The 20,266-nt window shown below is 47.8% G+C and overlaps 1 protein-coding gene across 2 annotated transcripts in view; it reads left to right on the top strand.

Annotated features, from left to right (window-relative positions):
- Positions 1-14,539, top strand: part of PKP2 (plakophilin 2) — a 468,963-nt gene extending 454,424 nt beyond the window's left edge. The window contains exon 13 of one of the 2 annotated variants that reach the window (XM_069228624.1): positions 13,398-14,539. In XM_069228624.1, the coding sequence (XP_069084725.1) occupies positions 13,398-13,466 (69 nt within the window). In that variant the 3' untranslated portion in view covers positions 13,467-14,539. The remainder of the gene's footprint in view (positions 1-13,397) is intronic. The other variant, XM_069228623.1, reaches the window with a different exon arrangement.
- Positions 14,540-20,266: the final 5,727 nt, after the last annotated feature.

The raw sequence follows: 20,266 nt of genomic DNA, 5'->3' as shown, positions 1-20,266 counted from the left end.
TTGCCAGAAGTTCATAATGTGCAGTTTGCATCTAAGTCTTCTATTGTCCCTAGCCCCTCTGTTGCCCATGCTGTTGTCCCTCGGGCTTTTTGGTACTTTCCTCAGTCTGTAAGTGCATCACAGTGGCAATAAAGTGCTTTTGCAGTCAGCTTCTCTGTTTTGGTAAAACACCTGTCGTGCTACACAAAAGGGAGGGAGATGCTGCAACTATGTAACAGTTTTCTCTGTCCTACTACTATGTCATATATATATATAACAAAATATTGGACAAGGACCCACTATACATCATAGCATGCTTCATCTTTGGTGTCCTCTCCACATCTAGGTGGTACTTACCGATCTATGGTGGTGATTCCTAGTTTCAAGCGGGAACCGCCAGAAGACCGTACCGCGGTCAAAAGACCGCGGCGGTCATTCTGGCTTTCCCGCTGGGCGGGCGGGCGACCGCCAAAAGGCCGCCCGCCCGCCCAGCGGGAAACCCACAGCAACGATGAAGCCGGCTCTGAATGGAGCCGGCGGAGTTGCTTTTGTGCGACGGGTGCAGTTGCACCCGTCGCGATTTCCAGTGTCTGCTATGCAGACACTGGAAATCAATGTGGGGCCCTGTTAGGGGGCCCCTGCAGTGCCCATGCCATTGGCATGGGCACTGCAGGGGCCCCCAGGGGCCCCACGACACCTGTTCCCGCCAGCCTGGTTCTGGCGGTCGAAACCGCCAGAACCAGGCTGGCGGGAAGGGGTCAAAATCCCCATCGCCATGGGGGATTCTGCAGGCCAGGGGAAAACCGGCGGGAAACCGCCGGTTTCCCTTTTCTGACCGCGGCTTTACCGCCGCGGTCAGAATGGGCCTGGATGCACCGCCAGCCTGTTGGCGGTGCATCCGCGGTCCCCAGGGTAGGAATGACCCCCTATATCTGGAGAGGACACTGATAATGAATAATAATAACTGTAGGACAGGGAAAGCTGTCCCCTAGTTGTAACATCTGCCTACATTTTGGTAGTGTTATAGTCCATCAGTAGGACTGTACGCAGAGCATTTTTTCCTCTCAGTCACCTTTGGGAGTGGCAAAACATCTATCCCAGCAGCATTGGGCTATGTGAAACACTTAAGGGTAAATTCATGTAGACCCTTTTTTCACCATATTTGTTTGCAGTAATCCATTGCCTAATATTGTGATATGTGTTCTACTGTGTCACGCTTAGCTATTCATCTGTACAGTGAATCAAGCCGAGCTGCTAGATAATACGGTTCAAAATCGAGCACCCATAGGCTGCACCCTGTTACAGGCAACTTAGGAGTTTGCAATGCCACTTGGCAACAACCCAAACTTCATATCAATTCCCTCACTAAGACAGCAGTGGTCTTAACACAGCAGTCAAATTAGCAGTATAATAGAGTAATCTCAATAATACTTAAATTTTAAATAAAGCATTGCTCCCCATCAGTGTCCATAGTATCTTTTGCCAGAAAGATATTCGGTTTCCTGTGTATGAGACAGCTGTTACTATGCACTTCATCTTCCCAGTGGTACATGTGCATACTCAAATATCATGGAGTTTGCCTTCTGTCTGATCGGAAGCATACATGTTTTGCTTCAAATAGCTCAGACCGAAGACATTACTGAAACATTCTAGGACTCTCACTGTGGGTTCTTAATGCGTAGTGGCATTCTTCAGTTAGTAGCATGTCATCAGCATATAGTGAGATCATGGTGGTCATTACAACCCTGGCGGACGGTGTTAAAGCGGCGGTAAGACGGGCAACAGGCTGGCGGTCTTTTTTTGGGAATTATGACCATGGCGGCTACCGCCATGGTCATGCGCCGCTTCTCCGTTCCGCCCGCTGGGCTGGAGACCTGGGTCTCCAGCCCGGTGGCCGTGACAATACCGCCGCCGGTATTGTGACCGCCATGGTCATCTGACGCTTCTCCGTTCTGCCCGCCAGGGCGGAGACGACCGCTGGGCTGGAGACCTCGGTCTCCAGCCCGGCGGCCGTGACAATACAGCCACCGGTATTGTGACCCGGCTTACCGCTGTGGATTTCCAGCAGTAGGAACTGCCATGAAATCCATGGCGGTAAGCACTATCAGTTCCAGGGAATTCCTTCCCTGGCACTAATAGGGGTCTCCCCCACACCGACTCCCTCTCCTACACCCCCCACCACCCCTGCCACCCCCCAAGGGTGGCAGGACCCCCATATATGTAATTCTGTCTTCTGTTCTTCTGTCCTCTGTTCTCCTGTCTTCGGCTCTTCTACCTCCTCCGTCTTCTTCCCCCGAGCCTGCCCTCCTGCTCCTTCCTCATCCCCCTCCCTCACTCGCCTCCCCCTCTCTCACCCCTAGCTAACCCGTTCGCTATCTACCTCCCTCACTCCTCCTATCTTCCTATCTCTCTAGCTCCCTATCTCACTATCTAACTCCCCCACTCTCCACCTCCTCCTACCTACCTATCTGTCTATCTATCTATTTCCCTATCTATCGACTTCTCTATCTATTTTCTCTATCTATTTCTCTATCTCTCCCCCCCTCCCGCCACCCCCTCTACTACCTATCTCCCTATCCTCTCACTCTACCTCTCTCCCTCACCCACCTCTACAACCCCCCCTCCCCTATCTTCACAACCCTACTCCTATCTCTCTCCCTAATCTCCAAACCTCCTAACACTCACCCTCCTCCACCCTAAACCCCCTCCCCCAGCTCCTCTCACTCTACCTGTCCCCCCCTCCCTCGCGCTTTCCCGCCGCGACCTCCTGCACGCCCCTGCCCCCCAGCTCCCATTCGCCCCCAGCTGACCCCTCCCCCCCCTCCTACCTCTTATGGCGGCCGCTGCGCGACTGCGCAGCGGGCGCGCGCTGCGGGCACGCCGGAGGCGCGCCAGAGGCAAGCCCGTCTGCGCCCGTCCGCGCCTGGCCCGCGCCCAGCGCCACGACCCCTGGTCCCCAGCTCCCCCAAGCCCCGCTGATCCGCTACGACCCCACCACCCTCCACGCCCTCAACCCAGGGCGCTCCAAAACCTGCTTCCTAGCTCACCCCAAACGCACCCATGGACCCTTCGCCTGCAACTCCTGCAAACGCATCTTCCACCACGCAACTACCACGACCACAAGCCCACGCGCCATCAACCACCTCAAGTGCATCCTGGTCAACGCTCGTTCCGTCCACAAGCACGCCGTTGAACTTTGGGACCTCCTGGACTCCACAGCCCCGGACGTCGCCTTCATCACGGAGACATGGATGAACGCCTCCTCTGCTCCAGACATCGCTACCGCCATCCCCGAAGGCTACAAGATCTCCAGAAAAGACCGCACCAACCAAGTAGGAGGAGGTGTCGCCATCATCTTCAAAGACTCCATCAGCGTCACCACCTCCACCGAAGACCCCCCCTCGCCGCTGAACACCTGCATTTTCAGATTCGCACCGACCCAAGGACCACCCTCAGAGGATCCCTCGTCTACCGTCCTCCCGGACCTCGCGCCTCTTTCAGCGACGCCATCGCCGACTTCATCTCCCCGCACGCCCTCGCCTCACCTGACTACATCCTCCTAGGCGACCTCAACTTCCATCTGGAACAAAACAACGACCCCAACACCACCACCCTGCTCGACAACCTCGCCAACCTCGGCCTCAAACAACTGGTGAACACCGCCACCCACATCGCCGGACACACGCTCGACCCTATCTTCTCCGCCAGCAAACACGTCTTCTTCAGCCACACCTCTGCCCTACACTGGACCGACCACAGCTGCGTCCACTTCACATTCCGACGCGAGACCTCCCACCTCCGCACTCAACCCATCCCTCGTCGACAGTGGAACAAGATCCCTGAAGAGCAACTCTTCTCCGCTCTCGCCGCCAACCAACCCACCCTCACCACCGACCCCAACGACGCAGCTCTCAACCTCACAAACTGGATCTCCAACTGCGCTGACAACCTTGCTCCCCTCAAACGCACGCATCGACAGACCAACACCAAAAAACCTCTCTGGTTCTCTGACACCCTCAAAGAATCAAAGAAAACTTGTCGTGCCCTTGAGAAGGCCTGGCGCAAGGACCACACCGCTGACAACATGACCGCCCTCAAGAACGCTACACGCGAACACCACCACCTGATCCGCACTGCCAAAAGGAACTTTTTCACCGACAGACTAGACAAAAACAGCCACAACAGCAGAGAACTCTTCAGCATCGTCAAAGAGTTCTCCAACCCCAGCGCCAGCGCCAACGCCGTCACGCCCTCACAGGATTTGTGCGAATCCCTCGCCACTTTCTTCCATCGCAAGATCAGCGACCTCCACGACAGCTTCGGACACCAGACCCAACCATACACCACTGAACCCGCTTCCCCGGACATCACCCTCAACAACTGGACCCACATCAACACGGAAGAAACCAAATCCATCATGAACTCTATCCACTCCGGCGCCCCTTCGGACCCCTGCCCGCACTTCATCTTTAACAAAGCCGACGACATCATCGCCCCGCACCTCCAGACCGTCATCAACTCTTCTTTTTCTTCTGCTACCTTCCCCGAATGCTGGAAGCACGCTGAAGTCAACGCCCTACTAAAGAAACCTACGGCTGACCCAAGCGACCTGAAAAACTTCCGCCCCATCTCTCTTCTACCTTTCCCAGCCAAGGTAATAGAAAAGACCGTCAACAAACAGCTGACCACCTTCCTGGAAGACAACAACCTGCTCGACCCTTCACAAACCGGATTCCGAACCAACCACAGCACGGAAACCGCCCTCATCTCAGTCACAGACGACATCAGAACCCTGATGGACAACGGTGAAACAGTCGCCCTCATTCTCCTCGACCTCTCGGCTGCCTTTGACACCGTCTGTCACCGCACCCTAATCACCCGCCTACGCTCCACCGGGATCCAAGGCCAGGCCCTGGACTGGATCGCCTCCTTCCTCGCTAACCGCTCCCAAAGAGTTTACCTCCCTCCGTTTCGCTCAGAACCCACCAAGATCATCTGCGGCGTACCTCAAGGCTCATCGCTCAGCCCGACACTCTTCAATGTCTACATGAGCCCCCTCGCCGACATCGTACGCAAGCACGACATCATCATCACCTCCTACGCCGACGACACCCAACTTGTACTCTCCCTCACCAAGGACCCCGCCAGCGCCAAGACCAACCTACAAGAGGGTATGAAGGACGTCGCAGATTGGATGAGGCTCAGCCGCCTAAAGCTGAACTCTGAAAAAACGGAAGTCCTCATCCTCGGCAACACCCCGTCCGCCTGGGACGACTCCTGGTGGCCCACGGCCCTCGGCACCGCACCGACCCCCGCAGACCACGCCCGCAACCTCGGCTTCATCTTGGACCCTCTTCTCACCATGACCAAGCAAGTCAACGCCGTGTCCTCCGCCTGCTTCCTCACTCTCCGCATGCTCCGCAAGATCTTCCGCTGGATCCCCGCCGACACCAGAAAAACCGTGACCCACGCCCTTGTCACGAGTCGCCTGGACTACGGCAACACCCTCTACGCCGGGACCACCGCCAAACTCCAAAACCGCCTGCAACGCATCCAAAACGCCTCGGCCCGCCTCATCCTCGACGTACCCCGCAACAGCCACATCTCCGCACACCTGAGACACCTGCATTGGCTCCCAGTCAGCAAAAGGATCACCTTCCGTCTTCTCACCCACGCACACAAAGCCCTCCACAACAAGGGACCGGAATACCTCAACAGACGCCTCAGCTTCTACGTCCCCACCCGCCCCCTCCGCTCCGCTGGCCTCGCACTTGCTGCCGTCCCTCGCACCCGCCGCTCCACGGCGGGTGGGAGATCTTTCTCCTTCCTGGCGGCCAAGACCTGGAACTCCCTCCCCACCAGCCTCAGGACCACCCAGGACCACTCCGCTTTCCGGAGACTCCTAAAGACTTGGCTGTTCGAGCAGCGATAACCCCCCCTTTCCCCCCTAGCGCCTTGAGACCCGCACGGGTGAGTAGCGCGCTTTATAAATGTTAATGATTTGATTTGATTTGATCCCCACCCCTGACATTACCTTACTCATACACACCCGACATGCACGCAGGCACCACCAACACACATACACGCACACACACCGACACACATGCCAACATCCACACACACAGTCAGACACGCACACCCACATTCAAACATACATGCACACATCCATACAGACATACCCACAGACATACACGCACTTATTCCCAAAACATGCAACACCCCCGCAAGCATACACGCACTCACACACCCCCTCTACATACACCCACGCACACCCCCATGCACGCACACAACAGACAACACCCCCTGACCCCCCTCCCCTAACGGACGATCGACTTACCTGTTCCGTCGATCCTCCGGGAGGGGACGGGAGCCATGGGGGCAGCTCCGCCGACACCACACCGCCAACAGAACACCGCCGCGCAGAATCACAGGACGTGATTAGCTGGGCGTTGTTCTGTTGGCGTGGCAGTGGAAGTGGAGCAACCTCCACTTCCCGCTGCCCGTCATTATGGTTGTTGGCGGCTCTCCGTCGGAAAAATGACATAGAGCTGCCAACAGTCATAAGACGCCGAGCGGAAAACCGCCACCACTGGCGGTCTTCAGCACAGCGGTCCCTCGGCGGTCTTGTAAAAAGACCGCCGAGGTTGTAATGACCCCCCATATGCTTCTCTCCAGGTATTGCTTTGTTCTTGCATCATGGACGCCAAGGGTTCATAGCCAAAGCAAATAGAAGGTACAATAAAGGGCATCACTAGTGGATGCCTTCTCTCACCCGCTGTAGGTCAGAAATAATCTGTCCTGCATGTACTATCTCTTCAGCATTTGTGGACAGTAATTTAACTATGGCTCAAAATACATCCCCTGTTCTGAGTTTCAGTGGGACCGAGAACAATATTACAAGTTTAGCATATCAAACACGTACTCCATGTCAGTGGATACCACAGTCAAGAAGAGATCAATGATTAATATGTTTTCAGGGACAATGAAAACTGCTCCTTATATCAGCAGTCCTGTACTTTTGAAGTGCAAATCCACTATGATTTGGATGGATTGCCATTAGCAGGCCTAGCAAGTGTCTAGTTCCAAAGATTTTACATAGACTTTTATAGATAGTGTTGAACATTCACAGCAGGCGATATAAACTCTTTATCAAAGGGGTGCCTTCTGGGCTTCAGTAGGGGAATTGTACCTCTGTCTACAGTGTTCAGAAGTAGTTTGTCCCACAAGTTCATAGGGCTCTGCTAACCAAGTTGGCAGAAGGTCAATGAATGTCATAAAAAATTCTCTTTATCCATATTACTCTTTGCTGCAATGATTTTTTGATACAAATGGATGTTTTAATGCTGTCGCCTCTTAATACCTCTGCAAATGACTTCCACTCTGTTGGAATGATCCCTGTTGAGTACCCAGTCTCAGAGAAGTATTGTCAGATCTGGTCTCCTACAGTGCTCCTATAAGCAATGCCTTTCAATGCTGATGGCTGCAAGCGCTATGGCTCTTTGTGCCCTACCCCACATTAAGGACATCAAAAGAGAGTTATGGTGTGAAGACATTTTACAGGGATAGTCACTGTCTGAGGGCATATCTAACACTGAGCCTGAACATGATATACTGTAACATCTACAGAGACGCTCATATACGTAAGTATAGTATGAATACTCGCTTCTTTGAGGGATTAGCACCCACCATTTATCTATTCCCTTCCAACTCTTGGCCCATTTGTTGAACTTTGCCAATTATAAAGCTGGTGGAATTAGCCGTGTTCAGTGCAATCTGCCCTTACGGGGATCAGCCACATAGTTAATGTCCCCTTCACATCTGATCGGTTTGGGCACCATATCAATTAAGAAACTCATAAGCCTTTCAATAAAATTAATTTTGTTATTTGGAGGTGCATATATGTATATCTGCATTGTATCCCTACTATTCAGTTAGCATTCCAGTAAGACTGATCTTCCCAGTTCATCTACAGTAACTGTGTTTACTGCGAAAGGTGTCATTGGAGATACCCAAATAAGGAAACCCCTAGTATATTTAGAGTAGCTTGGGTGAACTAGTTGCACTTTCATCTGCTTGTCAGTTTCTCTCCTTCTACCTTATGTTTGGTGTCTCTTGCAAGCAGGCCACATTCACTGCACTCCTGACAGAGCAGTAAAACTTCTTTATTGCTTTAACCCCTTCTGTGCCGCGGACGTAATGGTTATGTCCTGCGGCACAGTGCTCGAGTGCCCAGGACGTAACCATTACGTCCTGGGCACAGAGCCCAGAGGTAGCGCTATGCTCCGTCTGTGGGGTTCCCTCCCAACGCAGGGATGGAAGGGGAAGCCCTTCACCCCCCCCCAACAGCCCCCCGTGACGTTGGCGCGCGAAATGCTCAGCATTTCTCTTCCGATCACATGGAGGAGGCCTGAGAGGCTTCAAAGGGAAGGAAAGGAATTTCCTTCCCTTTGAAGTCTCTCTGAGTGTTTTTTTTTTTTTTTTTAAGGCCTTTTCTGCCTATTGTTAGGCCGATCTGCCCCCAGGGGGTGGGCAGAAACCTCTAGGCACCAGGATAATTTATTTTTTTTTGCTTTGTTTTTGTTTTTAGAGGTGAGGAGTGACCCCTTAGGCAAGGGTCGCTTCCCTAGGGGGCAAATTATATTTAAGCCATTTCTGCCCCCCTTTTTTTTTTTGTTTTGCGCCATTGTCACGCAAGGGGAGCGACTCCGAAGGCAAGGGTCGCTCCCCGGGAGGGATTTTAGGCCATTTCTGCTCCCCCTCCGAGGGCAGATCGGCCTATTGCTATTAGGCCGATCTGCCCCCGGGGGGGGGACAGAAGCCTCTAGGCGCCAGGGATACATTTTTTGGGGATTTTTTGTTTTGTTTTGTTTTTTTAGAGATGGGGAGCGACCCCTTAGGCAAGGGTCGCTACCCGGGGGAGGGGGTGCAAATTTATTTTAGGCCTTTTCTGCCCCCCCCCCCCGGGGGCAGATCGGCCTATTGTTAGGTGTGGCAGAAACCTCTAGGGATAAAAAAAAAAAATGTTTTTTTTGTTTTGTTTTTTTAGAGGTGGGGAGCGACCCCTTAGTCAAGGGTAGCTCCCCTGGGGGGGAAATTGTATTTAGACCATTTCTGCCCCCCTTGGGGCAGATTGGCTGATTTTTGTTAGGCCAATCTGCCCCCATGGGGGTAGAAATCACTTAGGCACCAGAGATTGGTGTGTGTGTATGCATTTGTTTTCTTTAGGGGGGAAGCCCATTGGGTAAGGGTCGCTCCCCATTGGGGCACATTACTGTTGGCCATAAATGCCCCCAGGTCTATTTTTGGAAGGCCCATCTGCCCCAAGGGGGGGCAGAAAGCCCACCATAGGCCAGGGAAGTTTTTTTTTTTTTTTAAATAAGAGGGTGGGGGTATGGCCATACCCCCATCCCAAATAAATGGGGCCAAAGTTGTTCTGCCCACCAGTGGGCAGATGGGGCAATTACCCCTGATCCACGCCCCGGGTGTCAGAAAGTCTACTAGATGCCAGGGATTTTTAAAAAAAAGAAAAAATATTGGGGTGGTGGCTACCAACAAGTATGAGCCTGGTTACGCCCCCACCTCAACTGAAGGGGGTAACAGTCTTTCAGCTCTCCCCGCACTCTAAAACATCTTATCCCACAGCAAGCAAGAAGCCATTTGATTATTTTGGGTTTTAGTTTTACGTTTGGGCCATGAGAGCTTGGCTTACTCTCAAAATCGTCCCACTTGGAATGGTGAGGGCTGCACTTTATGGACTTTGGGACGCTGCCATGTAGAAAAATCCACAAGACCTAGACCCATCTAAAAACTAGACATCTGGGTGATTCCAGGGTGGTGTGTTTCACATGCACCCGCACCATTTTTGTACCCACAATCCCCTGCAAACCTCCAACTTTGCTGGAAATCACACATTTTTCCCACGTTTTTGTGATGAAACCTTCCGGAATCTGCAGGAATCCACAAAATTCCTACCACCCAGCATTCTCATCTATACCGAAAAAAATTCTGCTGCACTTGTCAGCCTAAAAATGTTTTTTTTGCAAACTGCCCTTTTGGACCCCCTTTGTTCCCCCTCAATATCGACATGATTTTGGCTCTTCCCTTTCACAAGCACTTGCCCCACCTACACAAATGAGGTATCATTTTTACCGGGAAACTGAGGGGAACATTGGGTGGTATGAAATGTGTCCCAGTGCGGTGATCCCACACAGAAATGTGGGAAAAATTTGATTTTGTTAGTTAAATTTGAGGTTTGTTGAGGATTCTGGGTAAGAAAACATTATTGGATCCACGCAAGTCACACCTCACTGGACTCCCTCGGGTGTCTAGTTTTCAGAAATGTCTGTGTTTGGTAGGTTTCCCTAGAAGGCTGCTGAGCCCAGGACCAAAAACGCAGGTGCCCCCCTGCCAAAACAGGTAGTTTTGTATTTGATCATTTTAATGTGTCCCGATAGTGTTTTGGGGCATTTCCTTTCGTGGGCACTAGGTCCACCCACAAAAGTGAGGTACCATTTTTATCAGGAGACTTGGGGGAACGCTGGGTGGAAGGAAATTTGTGGCTCCTCTCTGATTCCAGAACTTTCTGTCACCGAAATGAGAGGAAAGATTGTTTTTTTGGGCCAAATTTTGAGGTTTGCAAAGGATTCTGGGTAACACAATCTGGTCAGAGCCCCACAAATCACCCCATTTTGGATTCCCCTAGGTGTCTAGTTTTCAAAACATGCTGGTTTGCTAGGTTTCCCCAGGTGCCGGCTGAGCTAGAGGCCAAAGTCCACAGGTAGGCACTTTGTAAAAAAAAAAAAAAAAACACCTCTGTTTTGTGTGGAAAAATGTGATGTGTCCACGTTGTGTTTTGGGCCATTTCCTTTTGCAGGCGCTAGGCCTACCCACACAAGTGAGGTACCATTTTTATCGGGAGACTTGGGGGAATGCTGGGTGGAAGGAAATGTGTGGCTCCTCTCAGATTCCAGAACTTTCTGTCACCGGAATGAGAGGAAAAGTGTTTTTTTGGCCACATTTTGAGGTTTGCAAAGGATTATGGGTAACAGAACCTGGTCAGAGCCCCACAAGTCACCCCATCTTGGATTCCCCTAGGTGTCTAATTTTCAAAACTGCGCAGGTTTGCTAGGTTTCCCTAGGTGCCGGCTGAGCTAGAGGCCAAAATCCACAGCTAGGCACTTTGCAAAAAAACAGCACTGTTTTGTTTGTGAAAATGTGATGTGTCCACATTGTGTTTTGGGGCATTTCCTGTCGCGGGTGCTAGGCCTATCCACGCAAGTGAGGTACCATTTTTATCGGAAGACATTGGGGGAAACAGAATAGCAAAACAAGTGTTATTGCCCCGTGTCTTTCTCTACATTTTTTCCTTCCAAATGTAAGACCGCGTGTAAAAAAAAAAAACGTCTATTTGAGAAATGACCTGTAATTCACATGCTAGCATGGGCACCCCAGAATTCAGATATGTGCAAATAACCACTGCTTCTCAACACCTTATCTTGTGGCCATTTTGGAAATACCAAGGTTTCCTTAATACCTATTTTTCACTTTTTATATTTCAGCAAATGAATTGCTGTATACCCGGTATAGAATAAAAACCCATTGCAAGGTGCAGCTCATTTATTGGCTCTGGGTACCTATGGTTCTTGATGAACCTACGAGCCCTATATATCTCCGCAACCAGATGAGTCCAGAGGACGTAACGGTATATTGCTTTCGAAAATCTGACATCGCAGGAAAAAGTTACAGAGTAAAACGTGGAGAACAATCGCTGTTTTTTTTCACCTCAGTTTCAATATTGTTTTATTTCAGCTGTTATTTTCTGTAGGAAACACTTGTAGGATCTACACAAATTACCCCTTGCTGAGTTCAGATTTTTGTCTACTTTTCAGACATGTTTAGCTGTCTGAGATCCAGCATTGATTTCTCACCCATTTCGGTCACTAACTGGAAGGAGGCTGAAAGCACAAAAAATAGTAAAAATAGGTATGTCCCAGTAAAATGTCAAAATTGTATTGAAAAATTGGGTTTTCTAATTCAAGTCTGCCTGTTCCTGAAAGCTGGGAAGATGGTCATCTTGCCACCGCAATCCCTTTGTTGATGCCATTTTCAGGGAATAAACCACGAGCTGCCTTCTGAAGCCCTTTTTTCCCATTTTTTTGAAAAAAAAAAAAAAAAAAAAAACTTTTCACTGTATTTTGGCTAATTTCTTTGTCTCCTTCAGGGTAACCCACAAAGTCTGGGCACATCTAAAATCCCTAGGATGTTGGAAAAAAAGGACGCAATTTGGCGTGGGTAGCTTATGTGAACAAAAGGTTCTGAGGGCCAAAGTGCGAACTGCCCCAAATAGCCAAAAAAAGACTCTGCACAGGTGGGGGAAAGGCCTGGCAGCGAAGGGGTTAAAATGTTCAGTGTGAGAAATCTCATAGTTTGTGCCATTAGATTAATAGTGATTTGTAGCAGGTATTACGCTTGATCTCCCTACTTGAGAAGGTCTTTGTGTGATAATTTTGGCCTCCACCAGTAGTTCTCTTTAGTTTTGGCATCTTTCTTTTGCTTTTGTGAAAAACCTGCTTTTACCACTATCTGTTTTCTTAAATTTGGCAGGGAATAGCTGCATTTAGCGAACTCACATATTTCTGAGTTTGCACTTCACTGGAGGGGGATCTGCTGGTTCTGGACTGGTATTGTGCAGTCGAGGAATAGGCATAATTTGCTGTTTTATGGAAGGAGGGCATGTTGGTAACTCAGTCCTTGCTCTATTGAGAAGACATTTGAAAAGACATAGCTTAGTGCATTTCAGAAATGGAAAAGATCATTACAACCCTTCTGTTTCTTTACCCTATTCTAGGTTTCCCTTTTCCAATTTATTTATTAATTATAATAATTTACCTTTCGGTAATTTATGTTTAGGAATTATTCGATTTTTAGAAGAATGGGTGTGGTTTATTTTGTGCCACCGTACCTGGAGTACGAAAATTCACCAGCTTTAAATCAAATTAGCATTTTGTAATTGTATATGTACTCAAAAGTGAAGTTTGTATGCCTGGATTCACTAGTCTGGGATTCATCTGCTCTGAACTTCATCACACTGACATACTGCTATTTAACGAGAATTGATGTACATGTGCATGTTTCCCACGCTATAATGCAATTTACACTAGAGTTGCTGTGAAGTGTCTCACCCATTTCGAGAACTGTTTGGGGGGCTTATGTTTGAAATTGATGATCTGTAAAGTCTCCCAATTTTTTTTAACCCTACAATGTTTATCATCAGGGTGGGCATGAGGGTCATGGAAGTGCAATGATGCCTTCAAACCACAGGGCTTCATTTCAACCAACCCAGAACTTGAAGATGGTTTGTGTGAGCAGTAGTTGTAAAGTCACATTCATTTGACTGTCTAACTTGTGTTCATCTACAGGCTCAGTTTAAGAAGACAGACTTTGTCAACAGCCGGACTTCAAAAGCCTACAACTCTTTTAAAGACTGAGGAAAGATGTGTTCTGCATAATGAAATGGACACAATTGTGTTCTACAAAGACTTTTTAAGGCTTCGTAGCAGGCTCACTATTTTTACTATCAACTATTAAGGAAACCTATTGCATTTCCTGTGTTCATCTGCACATTTTAAATAATTTCCACTGATGTTTCCCGTGGAAGGTCCTATTCATAATCTCCGAAGACTCCTTTATGGAATCCAGCCCCGCACCAACATGCGGATGCATCCAGCAGCCTCAGAGATCGTTTCAACACGCACAGAATTACATGGTGGCATAATGTTGTGATACTGGCATCACCAACAACACAATTCATCACTCCTTAGCGATGGATATTTTCTTTAAATTAATGTTTGCAGTCTACCTTTAAATGCGTTGAATTTTAAGAATTATATAATTTAGGACTGTCGCAGAATATCTGTAATGTAGAATATCTGTAGTGTAGACTAGCTGCACGTGTTTAAATACCATTTACACGTGAATGGCCGTGCTATCAAATAGGAATGAGTATGGAGTGTTATTGTGGAACAGCCATGTGCAGGAATGCAGCCACCTCACCTCACAAGAGGCCTAAAGTAGCTTAGACTCACTCAGGTTGGCACACCATCTGAGGCCTGGTGCCTGCCCATTGTTGGGTCTCATAACTCGCGCTACATGTCCATGTGCTTGGGAAATTGTATTTTCCTATAGAAAGCTAAAACAAAACTGCACAACTCTTCCATGTATTTAACTATCCATTACTGGCCTCCTCACCTTAACTTATGGCAACAGTCTTACTGAAGCGTTGTCCCCTGTGCAAAAAAAGCAGTTGTTTTATGGCTGTGTCGTGTGCTGTAGACATTTTCTGGCTGGAGGATTTAACCATAAAGTTTGTTTCACGACCTGCAAAAAAACTAACGAATTGACAGATGAGTAGAAACTACAAAGAGTAGTGTTTGGTGTGTAACAAATGTGCACAAGTAATGTGATGATTTCTTCTCCATATCATTATAAAATTGACTGTTTGCAGTAACATAATTTCATATCCACTGTTCTAAAGAAGAAATAAAACATTTTATTAACAGTGTACCTTTCTTTGTGGCTTACCAATGCAATTAAAACGTCTGCGAAATTCTACTTTGGGGTATTCCTGTATTTGTGAAAAATGTGATGTTAAATGGGTGAATTATATTTCTTGTGAAGCTTCACTGAGTGAGCCTGTAGGGACGTCTTCACCCCAGTGCAGAAGAAATTCTTTTTTTTGTATTGATAGCAATACGTGGAGTTACTAACGCGTCAGTGTAGTTACAGCAACAACCTCTACCGCAGCTAAAGTTTGAATACCCAAGTGTACGAAATCAAAAAAAACTGAAATGCAATACAGATTCATACTAAGATGCTCACTCAAGATACCATGTCCACAGCGAGGTCTGAAGTCAGTTGTAGGATCATTAAGACTGAGAATAACTGAACTAAGAGCGAGCATCCCTGTTTATTCTCATCTGTGTCACTTATGTGGTCAGAATGCAAAGTTTTGGTTCAGACCCTCGGCAGGAAAGTTAAATACATTGCTAATAATGCATTGCAAGCATTTCACTATTTTCTTTAAATAGGTAGCTCTAGTGAACATTAGGAGCCTTTTCAGCATCAGTGCCTAATAGCACTTCCATCGTTCTCTGAGTCTCATTCATGGTGACAACATCAACAGTACCAAATAATTGATGAGCAACTCAACCTTCGACTTTTAATCCTTTCAGCAGTGACTGTCCCATCAGTCGTAGGACACGGTGATCTTAGAAAGGCTGGTTCAATGCATGTGCGTTCCCTTGTCCATCTTGACACATACAATCACTGTACCTTAAAGTTGTCTAGCAAGCAAAGCAAACTGATACATTAATGACTGCTGCACTTCTTGCCTTTATTCACATATCATCCCACCAGAAATGGACTTCATAATGTAGGTGTCTTAGTCAACGACTAGAATGATAAAACCTGTTATTTTTTCCAGCCTATTTACCTTTATCTGTATCACTTTTGATGACTCGTTCACTTTGTCAGGGGCACATCTCTCTTGAGCCTTTACTTTCATCTGATTCAGAGGTGTTCCTCCTGTCTGACATTGATGTGAATCTTGAGGCAGCTAATCTGTTCAAGGTCCTCTCTTGACTCTGACCATGATGGCATCTTCAGACTGTGCTCCTGACCGGATGTGTAATGGCCTATCATCTGTCTCTGCCTCCAAGTCTGTTCTGGCACTATGCCTGGTGCTACTAGCTCTACTTGAGATTTTTTAAGAACCTGCGTCTGACCCTTCTCAGGTGGAGGCATTCACTTAGGCTCTGCTGACAGGGCTCAGGCCTCTTGTGGCTCCCTGGGGTATGCCATGATGCCCCAAGGAGTTTTCTGGGTATTCCTATGCCCTTCCAAGGATTGACACTGTCCCGGTCCAGTCAGTTGGGATCACCTGATCTACCCCTTCTTGTCCCCAGCGTATGGCCTTCCACTGTTGCACAGGTCAGCTTCAACCATTTGGTCAGTTCCGTCCCTGCCCTGGTACATTCCACCTTGCCATTGAAAGCCTTGGTAGCCTTCATTGTTTGTGAGGATGATGACTCCCTGGCCGACCCAGGTGTAGGCTCCACCTCCATCCTTTCTGGCATTGTCTGTACTGCAGGACAGAGTCCATGAAGTCTTTGGGACTGCTCTTGGAGATGTAGCTTTTCGCACCTCACATTCTTAGCTTCAGAGTATCGCGCACTATGCTCACTCCTTTATATCTTGGGCTTCATCCATTAATGCTTTGGTTAGGATGGTAGAGGTTGTGGATGACCTTGAGGTATTTTGTGTTTTTTCTTCTTCAAAGTAACACGTTTCACAATTTCAAGCTTGAGGTTACACTCGTATGGGTCTCCCTTCAGATGACATTTCTATAATTCATGAGACTTTTACAGAGGTTCAGGAAGTCTTGAATGTATTTCTGCTCATGGGCAACTTGTTAACTGAAATTTTCTAGACTAGCCCTCCTCTTTGAAACCCTTGATGTCCTTTAACATGGCGTTAATGTTCCTTAAGTTATTCGAAATCACTTATCAGTGTTACTGCTTAGCATCTCGTGACTCCGATTTTATTGCTTTTGTCTTCTGATTCAGAGCCTGACTATGCTTATGGCTGCTACCATTAGATTACAGGGATGAACACTTCTCTACAGCTTTGTCCCCATCTGATCTGTTGGATGTGGCATGGAAGTGGTTTGATTTGATAAGGAAGAAAATGTTATGGGGTACTATGGCATTACATTTTTGTAATGCTACTTGCTTGTTGGCCCACTACACTTGTGTTCTTAAGAGATGGCACAGGTGGTGATTCTGCTGCTTCCAGATCATGTCAGTGGCTACTTTACTGAAATTGTGATGGTTTTGGAGCTGCTAAACAGCTTCATAGATCTGGTCTTTACACAGTGAACTCCGTGATCAGATCCCAAAGCTCCGTTGTGACTTACACCGTAGTGCTTGCTTGAGTCACCCTGATTTCTCACAGGCTGTTCAGGCAGAGTTCCTAGACTTATCTTTTGATGGCTTCCGTTTTCATGGACCATTTGCTGATCAGGGTTTGGGGAGGTAGGGACAAAAGTCAGGAGGCCACCTTTTCCTGTCCTCTGTAAATGATTTCTCATTTGAATGGGAATTTAGTGGTTACATAGACAGGCTGTTGGTTGTTCAGGGTTTTGGCCCTGGAGTTGCTGCTTCTTTGTTGCCTCTCTGCACTTCAATTCTGTGTTCCTTGTGTTCTGCCTTGTCGGTTTCTTGGCATAGCTCCTGGATCTTTGTACTGGGCAGGACCCTCCCATTGATAGCAATCTAGTACTTACATGACCATGCAATTTTTATGGGAAAGATTTTTTCTGGTGTTTGCAGAGATGTGACCACCTGTCCTGCTCCTAATGCTCTTGAGGACGGGGTCCTGGTTTTGGTGGGAGCACCTAATAAAGGTCGAAATTGCATAGACTGGCATGTGCTGCCATTTCTTGGCTTGTGACTTTTATTTAGTCCTTTCTGAGATGTTCATCTCTGCTCTTTTTATGAATATGCTCATATAGGAGGATCTGGTGTCCTTTTGGATTGTATACATTGTCCCTTTTTCAGATTTTGAGGGCTTTATGTTCTTCTGCCCTGGTCTGCTATTGGCTGTGGCTGACTAAGACCTATATCCTTAGCTTGCACCTTTGGTGCTGTTGTTTGCCCTTCCGCTGAATGTAAGCTTTAGGCTGTCTTCCAGCTTCCCAACCTCGCTTGGCATTATTGTTTTTTGGGCTACTGGATGCCTGCTTTTTTTTCTCTATAATTGTTACTGGTGGGCTTTGGCACTATGTTGTAGTACCCTGGGATCAGAAGTATGGTTTTTCACTACTGGTTCTGCAGCGCTTTGATGCAATTTGATAATACTGTCGCTTACTGTTCCTCGTTTATGCCTTCACCCTTAAGGTATTTGATGTCATATAGTTTGTGATGTCATTTTTCCCTCATGAAGGATGGTGCGTTGATCCTACAGTGTTGCTGTGTTCTTTTTATGGTCTATATGGACGCTACTTCTAAGGCATGTTAGAGGCCCATGTTGGCTGGTTTGTTTCTTCTTTTGTAACCCTTATGTGCAATTATCCTTCACTCCTGTCTGGGAGCTGGGTTCGACCTCTGTCCCAATATTGCTGCTTTCTCTTGGCAGATGAATGGATGGCATTTGCTGTTTGCCTTCTTTCTACCCTGTGGATGGCACGTCCATCACTGTCCTTGGTGCTCAGGCTCAAATGGATCCTGTTGCTTTCTGTTACCATGATATTTTTGGAATTTATGCTGTTTTCGAGGTTGCCATCGCTTTGGATAAGTATGTCCTACTTCACAAAGTCTGCAGTCTTGTGGAACACCCTCTTGGAATGGTCCTTTGTCAGGGTTTACACTTTTACTACTCTCAATGGTTGGTTGAATTGCCCACCTTAAATGTTTTCTACTGGCCTCTGATAAGTGGTTCATTTTTCAATACGTTATTTTCTGGTAGTTGTGTGGGTTACCTTGTGACCTTTCTTTTTCTTTGATTGCCATCTTCCGGTGTTACAGTGAGGTACCCTCCTGATGTTCTTCATATTTGAAGATGTTTGTGTTTTAATGCTTTTCTCTGGCCTTGTTTCTTTCTGGTTGTGTATGCTGGGGTCTGGTACACAACCCTTTTCTTTTCCTTTTTGGGGTGGCTTTCACCTTCTTGTCATCTGTCAGACCATGGTCCTGCTGTCACTGCTACAGTTGTCCACTACTGTTCTGGGACTTCGAGGTGCATCCTTTATGTTCATATAAGCCCTTTTTAGATACTTATGCTTTTTGGTTGCTGCCTGCTTTCAAGACCATTCTTCTGCTCTTAAGGCTGCTTTTCTTCTCCACCAATGACTATGTCTGCATGATTTGGTATACTTGCTATGATGATGGTTCTTTTAGCCATTTCTGTCCTTAGGCCCACCTCCACGCGGTCCTACTCTGGTATTAAATTCATAGGTGAGGAATCTGAAGATAGAAGTATTCATCGGGGAAAATGTTACTTACCTTCAGCAACAACGTTTCTGGTGTGCTATAGTGTACCTGCAGATTCCCCACCTATTTCCCCATTCTGAGGGGCATGTATAGTACTTACAGCATAGAACAGAGTTCGGTTTATGCTCTGCATTGCTTTCATTTGGGTTCATCTCTGCTTTTAAGTACAGCAGATAGGAGAAGGCGAGAACTGACATCTGAGCGCCGGATGACGCCATATGGCTCATAACTTCGCATCTATGAAGGTGACATAGTTGTCTGGTAGCCATGGTGCCAAGTATCAAGCAGAAGAAACATTGCAGAGCTACCTGATCCTGTTTGCCTTCAGGGGGAGATTAATAGGTGAGGAATCAGCAGGCATACTTGTATCCACCAGGAGGATCATTTTTAGGATCAAGCGCGCAAAGCGCTCAGTCCCTGGTGTAATCTCTCTGTGGGCTTTTAACCACGTCCATGTCACGCCCATCAGTTTGGTTGGTTCGTGGGCTTGCCTTTTTAAATTCTCTCGATTTAATTAGTGAAAGGCCGGCATACGTCATGCTTTTTCTGGTGTTTAGCCCGCGTCGAGAGCACTGGCCAACTAATGAAAGCATACGAGGCTCCATGTTTTCAGTATGGTTTCTGGACTACTTTTTCTCTTTATTTTGTAGGCAGCGTGATCTCGCTGGGAAGTAGTCTAGCGCTTTGCATGACATAAATCCTGTTACATGGATATTTGCATTTTTGCCGGTTACATGGATGATTGCATCGATATGTTTCACTGCAAGCGAACTTCTGTTTCCTTTTGTGTGTCTGCTTTGTGCTCCTGGCAGCCATCGGCTTGCTTATGTGAAACTGTTTTACTTTTCATTTTCAGTTTATTTGGCAAGAAAAGTCCGGTTAGGAGTTTACAGTGCTAATAGCTTTAACTCGAGCAAGTGCAAGACCCATTGCATTGCAAATGCTTGTTTTATTTTGATGTGCACAATACAAATAGCTATATGGTGGTTGGAGTAGCTTCTCGAGGGCTGCGGGGAGGGGGCGAGGTGGGAGGGAATAAACATTAAATGTAATAAAAAAACACTTGCCTCCTCCGCGGCTCCTCTGTCCCTCGACCCTCCTCTACCTCTGCAGGCACGGACTCCCAGCCTGCCCTGCGCTAAACCTGATGCAGCTCAGAGCAGCGTCAAGATTGGCCAGGCAGACTGGGAGCCTGTGCAGGCTCTCTCAGCCTACAGCGCATGTGTTTGGCTGTCCCGAGA

The sequence above is a fragment of the Pleurodeles waltl genome, chromosome 4_1 (assembly GCF_031143425.1).
Source record: "Pleurodeles waltl isolate 20211129_DDA chromosome 4_1, aPleWal1.hap1.20221129, whole genome shotgun sequence".
Classification (NCBI taxonomy): Eukaryota; Metazoa; Chordata; class Amphibia; order Caudata; family Salamandridae; genus Pleurodeles; species Pleurodeles waltl.
Note: the sequence above shows the minus strand (reverse complement) of the source record. Positions and strands in the feature narration are given on the sequence as shown.